At 61.4% G+C, this 7854-nt stretch overlaps 1 protein-coding gene across 1 annotated transcript; it reads right to left on the minus strand.

Moving 5' to 3' along the window:
- Nucleotides 1–2081: 2081 nt before the first annotated feature.
- LOC125317503 (serine/threonine-protein kinase pim-1-like) lies at nt 2082–7562 on the minus strand. The gene is made up of 8 exons (XM_048287265.1): nt 7489–7562; nt 5533–6013; nt 4714–5031; nt 4536–4586; nt 3947–4313; nt 3136–3312; nt 2729–2878; nt 2082–2502 (listed from the first exon to the last, which is right to left on the minus strand). The coding sequence occupies exons 1-7, from the start codon at nt 7560–7562 to the stop codon at nt 2772–2774; spliced, it is 1575 nt and encodes a 524-aa protein (XP_048143222.1). The 3' UTR covers nt 2082–2502; nt 2729–2771.
- Nucleotides 7563–7854: the final 292 nt, after the last annotated feature.

Genomic DNA, 7854 nt, shown 5'->3' on the forward strand with positions numbered 1-7854 from the left:
GGAAATCCCTATCCCTGCCTATCCTTTTAAGAGATCTGTACACGGGGGTGCGCATAGATGTGCCTTGTATCTAAAGGAAGGAGTGTGCCAGCAACGTGACTGACACTTCATGTTCGTTCCGCAGCCACGGGTACAAAGACATTATGGGAACCCTTGCGCAGACAGAGCCTTCTATCCCTGCAGAACGGAGCGCGGCGGCTGGGGGCGGTTGGCGGGCAGCGAGCCCCGGACAGCGGGTGAGATCCGGCTCCGCACCTGCCAGGCCCTGCTAAGGCTCAATGCCGGCTCCTCTGCAACAGCAAAGACCTTCAGCCTTGTCACTGCCCAGAGGGGCAGTGCTGGCCCGGCCGCACAGCTCGTTTTCCCCACAAGTTGCAGGAGGTGAGAACGCAACACTTGCAAACACTGACCGTGAGCTGCAGCGCCGGCTGCGCACCATTAACCTCAGCTCTGGGACCACTGTCCGCCCCAAGCTCTGGGGGATGCGGTGGGAGCCCGGCTGGGCTCTGCCCTGGGGCCACCCTCCAATGAAAGCTGCAAACAGGGAGCATTTAGTTGCCACAAAGAGCCCAGCCACGCGTGGAGGGGAGCTGGTGCAGCTGCGGCCTGTGCTGTTGCCTGCTGTGCTCTGGGGCTGCTGCTCCCCGCAGAGGGAACTGCACTGGCGTGCCAGAGGAGACAAAGAAGCTTCAGCTTAAGCCAAACTGAGCTGGGTGGCTGGGCTGGCAGGAGTGGGGAGGGTCAAGGGCATTCCCAGAGCTCATCCTGCTGGAAGGACGAGGAAAAGTGGCAGTGGGAAGCTAACAGTGAGGAGAGCTGAGGCCTGGAGGGCAGCTCTTGAATGACACTCAAATCTCACCAGACCTCTGAGATATTGCTGTTCTTCTGCCAGTGAAAGGATGAGTCCCTAAACCTGGGGCTAGCTCCTCCTCGTGGTCAGGGGCATCAAGGAAGGCTACAGTGCGACAGAGACTGCCCTGAGCTGGCAACTCACTGGGGGAAAAGAGGGAGCACTTGTGAAGTAAAAGGCAGGTGGGGCAGAGAACTGTTCAGAGAAGGGCTGAGCTAAAGCTAGAGCAAGCTGAGAAATGTCATTTGGGGTCATCCCAGATTGATTTCATTTCACAAGTTATTGAACAAGTTTATTTGGGGCGGGGGGGTGTCATGTTTTCCCCTGGAGGCGTGCACTCTGCAGGCTTGAGCTGCGTTGCCGAAATGCTCGGGCACGTCTCTGCTGCAGCTCACACCGGTTCTTCTTTGGCTTCTTCCGGCCCTGTGCTGAGCCACAGCAGAGACCTGGCGGAGCCCAGAGCAGCCTCAGCATCCACAGAGCCGGGCTGCAAGGAGAGAAAGCAGAAACCGCCCGTCACTTGAAGGCTGCTGTCCCCCTTGTCCCAGCCGCCCACGGTGCCCAGGCTGTGCTGGCTGTGCTCAGAGCGGTGCCCGAAGCCGCCCGTCCCTGCTGCCTTTGGCAGGAGAGCAGGAGGGCAGGACACGTGCCACCGCCCGCAGCCAGCCGTGGCAGATCCACCTCCTCAGCAGCTGCCCAGAGCGGGATGCTGCTGTGCTCGCTGCCATCTCCCAAAAGCCCTTATCCCACCCGTGCCAAGAAGACAGGGACCCACGCACGCCACCCGCCACCGGAAGAAAAGCTGCTCCCAAGCGATGTCCTCGGCCTTCTCCAAGGCCACGTCCCATCCATGCCGCAGCTGGTCCCAAGCACTTCCCGATCCAGACTGGACACAACCTACAACACTTCCTTGAAGAAAAACAAACAACAAATTAAAGAAAAGGCATTACAGACAAAAAGGAGAAACAAGGAAAAAGGTAAAAAATCTTCTCTCTGTCGGGGGCCTGAGGAAGGCCCAACCTTCCCTACATGCTGGGGAAAAACCCACCCACAGGCGATGGAAGCCCACGCTTTCTCCCTTCCCCCCTGCACTGCCCCCCAACAGGCATGGCGAGCCCAAAGCAAACAAGGGGAGTGGAGCAGCCCAAGCCCGTCCTTTTCTGCAAAACAAAGCAACCCGTGCACAGCTCCTGGAGTGCCACCTCTGCTCCTGCCATGGGGGCTTGTTTGTGTCGGGCTGGCTGCCCCAGCCCCAGCCTGGGGAACAGTGGGTGGTGGGGGCTGTTGGCAGGGCCAGGGGCCGACTCCCATTTCGTAAGCACCCCAGCCCATCCCGCCCGCCCTGCTGAAAAGCAGCTTGGCAGCCGGCTGAAGAATTAGTTGCATCCGCCCCAGCAAAGGGGGGAACCTTTGCTTCCCGGCCAGGCCATGCAATGCCCAAATCTGGGAGCATCCCCCTGGGTGTGGACTCATCTGTAAATTCGCTGTGGAGCCTGGCTTTGAAGAAGGTGCCAGAATCGAAGCCCATCATCTTCAGCTTGCCGGTGGCCAGGTCGAGGAAGAGCTTGTCATCCTTGACATCGTCCTCCATGTCTCCAGACGCAGCAGCCCCACCTGGCACAGCTTCTCCAGGGGCTCCTTCTTCCCTGTGGCTGGAGCAGGCTGTCAGTGCCCCGCCCAGGGCCCCGGCTGTCAGTGAAGCAGGACAAGCAAAAGCAGCTTGCACGGCAGCCACCAGTGCTGGGAAGAGCAGCTCAGCTCCAGCACAAGGGCTGCATGTTCCCATCTGACGACCCCTGCGCAGCGATACAGGCAGGGCAAAAAAGCCTGCGTTTCTTGGCTGCTTCTTGCCAAGGCACGTGTGGAGCTGTAACTTACTGGCTCCCTGGATCAAAGTGTGCCTGTGGCTCTCTCCCTTCTTCTATGGATGATGAATATCCTGCAGCCAAGGATCACACGACAGGTCTTCTAATGAGGGCCTGTCCAAGGAGTGCAGGGACAGACACCATCTGATCAGCTCCTTGCAGTCTGCGGGGAGGAACCAGAAAGCGCCGGTCAGTTGCAGAAGGCTCCTGTCCGCTTTGCCCCACTATTGCCATGCCCAGGCCATGCCATGGGGGCTCCGAGCTGTGCCTGAACTTTCCCATCCATTCTTTGTTTTGGAGGAGAGCAGGAGAGCGGGGCATGTGCCACCTCCTCAGCAGCTGCCAGAGCGGGATGCTCATGAGCCCACTGCTGTCTCCCAGCACTGCTATTCCCCCCGTGCCACAGAGATGAGCATCCACCTTGAGAGAGCCGTTGTGGGAGCGACAGCTGGCCCCAGCTGATGTTCTGGCCCTTCGGGAACAGGTGCTCCCCGCAGACCATCTGGTGCAGCACGATGCCCAGGGACCAGACGGTCGCTGCCTCGCCGTAGTACCAGCCAAAGTGGTTCCATTCCGGGGGGCTGTACGATGGTGTTCCTACGGAATAGAGAGGCAGTTCATTAGGGGGATGCTGCCTGCTCCCGGAGCCTTGCCCCAGCATCCCTGGGCACGCGGGGGCCGCACCAGTGGCACGCGGCGTGACCCGCTGCCCTCTCACCAGCGCCTGTGACTTGTGGACAAACTGTGGGTTGTAAAAGAAGCCACCGGTGTCGCAAGAGGGCAGCAGAAGCCCTGGCAGGGCCCGAGCATTCCACGCAAAGGGAAAACCCGCTCAGTGCTGGGGGGGAAAACCATGCCTTCACCCTCCCTGCCTGCATTGCCCCAAAAAACATTCTGAAGCCAAGGCAAACCAGGCGAGCTGAGCAGTCCAAGCCCTTTTTCACCTGCACTCCAAACCGGCTGGAGCACAGCTTCTGGCCCCCCCCCTCTGCTACCCCCACCCACGGGTGTGTTTTTGTCACGCTGGCTGCCCCAGCCGCAGTGCCAGTTCTGGGCAGAGTGGCTGGCGAAGGCTGCCAGCAGGGCTGGAAGATGGGCCCCCAGCCACCCACCCTCAAAAGCAACTGGGCTGAACACTCGGTCCTGGCATCAAAAGGGAGAATCCCCACTGCCACAGCCAGGTTGGGCCGCGAGATGCCGGCACCGGGAGCCTACCCCGGCGGGGACTCACCTGCAAAGCGGGTGTAGGCTGTGTCTTGCAGGTGGGTGCCGCAGCCAAAATCAATCAATTTGGCCTGGCCGGTGGCCAGGTCAACCAGGATGTTCTCTGGTTTCAGGTCCCTGTGAAGGACCCCGCAGCTGGTGCAGTGCCGCATGGCCTCCAGGACCTGGCGGAACAGCTCCCGTGCCACCTCCTCTGACAGGAAGCCCCGCGCTCGAATGAAATGAAGCAAGTCCTGAGAGTGCTCCGGCCACTCCATCACCAGCACCACGTTGTTGGGGAGCTCGAGCCACTCGCGGAGCTGCACCACACCAGGGAAGCCGGTGGACACCTTGTCCAGCAGCACGACCTCGAGTGGTGTGCTGGTGCCGTCGGGCTGTGGGAGGAGCACGATGCCGTCAGCGGGGCTGATGCCGTGCCAGGGCTCGGGAAGCCCTCGCCCAGCCCGGGATGCTCTGCGCCCTCCGCTGCCCCCACGCCCGCTCTCCCCCGAGGCGTCCTGCCGCCTTCCACCCTCCCGGGCCTCGGCTTATCCCCGCCCGTCACTCCCCGACTTCTCCCGCTGCCCACCACCCCCCTCCTCCCCCCGCTCACTCACCAGCTCGCCCCAATGGTGGATGCGGTTCCGTGGCACCCGTTTGATGGCCACCTGCAAGCCAAGGGGAGCAGCGGGCTGAGCTCGCCGCCCGCCCTGACGAGCCCCATCCTCCTTCTCCTGCGCCCTCCTCCTCCTCCGCCCTCCTCCTCCTGCGCCCGCCGCCGGCCCCGCCACTCACCGGGGCGCCGTCCGAGAGCCGCGTCGCCGCGAAGACGCTGCCGAAGCCGCCGCGCCCCAGCAGCGAACCCACCCGGTAGCGCTCCGTCAGGCCCTGCTGCGCCTTCCCTGCCGGCGAGACGCGGCCGTCAGCGCTCGGCCCGGGGCCAGGAACGGCCCCCGGCTGCTCCTCAACCGCCCCGGGCCGGGTATCCCCAGATGTTGCCTCTTTCGAAGGGGACACCGGCGGCTCGGGGGCGGGGGCCGCGCTGCCGAGCGGAAGAGCTCGGACCGGGGAAGACGCAGCGGACGCGGCGGGAGTGGCCGCGCCGTCTGTGTCCTCGGCGGGTCCCGGGAGGAGCCGGGGCGGGGGCCGGAGTCGGAGCCGGGCCCGGGGCCGGGGCCGGGGCCGGAGTCGGGCCGGCCGGAGCCAGAGGCTGGCAATGCTGCCCAAGAGGCAGGCACTGATGCCCGCCCAGCAGCGCCACCGCCAGTACGGCAAGAGCCGGGCGGAGGCGAGACCGCGGCGGGACGCCCGGGGGCGGGGAGGGCGCAGCCCCGCCCGGGGCCGCGGGCGGGCCGGGCGCATGGCCCGGCCTGGCATGGGGAGAGGGAGGCCGCGGAAGGGGCGGAGGGGGTGGAGCACTGAAGGGAGAGCGGGACAGGGGATGCGGGACACTGGGAGAAGGAGAGGAGGAACAGGAGAAGGAACGCGGAGGGTCTGGAGAACCGCTGCTTTCGTGTTGCTCTTCTGCCGCTGCCGCTGCTGCCGCTGCTGCTGCTGCCGCCGCTGCCGCTGAAGCGCTGGGAGCGTTTGTCCGCGTGTCCGTGTGTCTGTTGCCCGGGTGTCCGTTTTTCCCCCGCGTGCTCCGGGCCAGCACGGGCCGCTCGGCTCCGGGGCCGAAGCGGAGTCACGGAGCATCTCTTCCTCCCGCAGCCGCGCCACACGCACCGTCTTGTTTAGCTTCTTCTTCACCAGATTGTAACTCTTCCTTGCGGCAGTCTTGCAACTTGCCCCTGCTGCTCGCTCGCCCCGCGCCGCGGTCTCTTGCTTACGAGCAAGCAAAGCGCTGTCCGCACTTTTTGCCTGGAGCAGAGCAAAGTGCTGAATGAGGCGCCTGCCAGCGCCAGGCAGAGCCAGCCCCGTGGGAGGGCAGAGCAGGACGTGAGGAGGGAGACGTGCAGCCCCTGCGGGGCGCAGCGCTGCTCCCCGGCCGCTCGGCGTGGGCAGTGGGAGCAGCGGGGCCGTGCCCGGCACGGTGCCCTCGTCGCCAGGGCTGTTGCTGTTTTCTTGTCCGGTTCCAGGTGAAAATCGGAGACTGCTGAAAGGAGGATTCAAATAAAAGAATGGAAACACTCTTTTTGCCGAGTTCTGATGCCAGTCCAATAGAGCAGCTCAGCTCTCAGCTGTCTGCCTCCTCCCTGCCAATCCAGCATTTTCAGCCTGGAGCAAAGGCCCTCTCTGCAAAGAAACTGCAGGCTGGTTTCTTTCTCCAGCTGTTCATTGACACAGGTAGAAAAGCAGACTAGTTTGGATGCTGAGTCTGTCCAAACAGACAGTGAACTTTGCCATGTGAAGCCAAGACACGGAGTCTTGAGCCCTGCGACAGTGTCATGGGAATCACCTTTGTTGCTTCTGCTGTCTGTTGTCACTGCTGAGGGTGCAGTCCCATGGGAGCACATGCCCTGTCTCTAGAAGCCAGAGCCGAGCAATGCACTGCGCTCTACAATCTTCCATTGGCAGGCTTCTGGTGTCTCCAGCATTGCTTTCAAAGCCAACCAGGGAGAAGGCAAACTGTGTGTAGCTAATGATACTGTAGAGTGTCTCAAACTTGCTGTCCTAGGTCTTCTAGGTAAGATCAGTTTGGAATGACTGTGGGGTAGAACTAGTGCAAGACAGAAAAGGGGAGCATAGAAGGGAAGCAATTAATAGTATACAGGAACATCTTGGGTTGTTTCTTTCCGTTTATATGTCACTTCTGGGAAGCTGTTTTGCTTTTGCAAGAATCTTGTCCACAGTGATGTTTGCTCTTTTCAAGACCCTTTCCTGGAGACCTTGCTCGAGCTCCTGTCACAAGATGTGCCATCACGTGCAGCTTCTTTTGGCTTGCCACACTGTGTTTGCAGCACGACTCTTGCAGCAAGGCAGGACCAAGGTTTTGAGAGCTTGACAGCTTGTCCTTTCTCCTCCTGGTGGACTAGCGAGTTGTGCGGTGGGTAAGGTTTCCGTCGTTACTGTTCTAGGCTAAGGAAGCAGGAGGAGGGGGTAGCAGCAATTGTTAGGCTGGCTGAATGGAGAGAAAGAATCTCCGGAGCCTGCAGCCAGAAGTGGAGAGCTGTGGGCTAATCCTTCCAAGCTCTCAGTGGACATCTTGCAAGTGACCTGGAATGTGAAAATGGTCTGACAGAGGCAGTTGGTTTCTGAGTTCAGCGTAGATGCTTGCACATCTGGTGCGTTGGTGCGCAAATCAAGAGTACAATCGGTTCATGGGAAGCACCAGAAGAAGCTGGAGCTCTCCGAGCAGACAACTGAAAGAATCTGCAAAGGAGAAATGTGGGAAATGACTTGGTGTACCTTGCCTGGAAGAAGGGTAGTTTTTTCTAATAATTCCTAATCCGTTCCCTTGGCTTTTGACTTTCTTAACAAGGCCATTTGCATCCCCGATTCAGCACGAAGCGAGAGGCCCGGGCTTACGGAAGTGCGCCAAAGATTCCTCCGCAGAGACGCTCAGGGGGAAAGAGGAGCGGGGTGCCTGAGCAGCCTCCGGGGAAGCATCCCGCTAGGTGCAATTTGCACCGTGCTGGGAGAGGAGGAGGGGGAGAAGGATGGGCCTTGCGTGGCAGCAGCAGCAAGTTTGGGCCGCAGGACATTGCGCCTGCGCCGCTGCCCCACAATGGGCGGGCGTGTCCCCGGGGCTGCGGCCCTGGCACCGCGTCCGCTGAGCTGCCGACGCTGCGGGAGCTCCCCGGGCTGGGCTCGGGTTCCCGCTGGGACTGGGCAGCAGGCTGTGCTCTCACTGTGCTCAGCAGCAGTGGGACGTACCTATGCACATCCACGTCTCCTGCTGCTGGGAAGAAGCAATGAAGCGAGTGCAGAAGTTCTGCTTCCTCTTTCTCCCGGTGGATTTTTTTGTTTCACTCCACACTCCAGAGGCAATTTCTG

The sequence above is a fragment of the Corvus hawaiiensis genome, chromosome 27, assembly GCF_020740725.1.
Source record: "Corvus hawaiiensis isolate bCorHaw1 chromosome 27, bCorHaw1.pri.cur, whole genome shotgun sequence".
In the NCBI taxonomy this organism is placed as follows: domain Eukaryota; kingdom Metazoa; phylum Chordata; class Aves; order Passeriformes; family Corvidae; genus Corvus; species Corvus hawaiiensis.

Excerpts from the sequence above, each read along its gene's own strand:
- LOC125317503 (XM_048287265.1), bottom strand. The coding sequence starts at position 7,562 with ATGTCCTGCGGCCCAAACTTGCTGCTGCTGCCACGCAAGGCCCATCCT. Across the intron at positions 4,587-4,713 it reads GGCTCTCGGACGGCGCCCCG|GTGGCCATCAAACGGGTGCC; the intron begins GTGAGTGGCGGG and ends CTTGGCTTGCAG. Across the intron at positions 3,313-3,946 it reads AGCCTACACCCGCTTTGCAG|GAACACCATCGTACAGCCCC; the intron begins GTGAGTCCCCGC and ends TCTATTCCGTAG.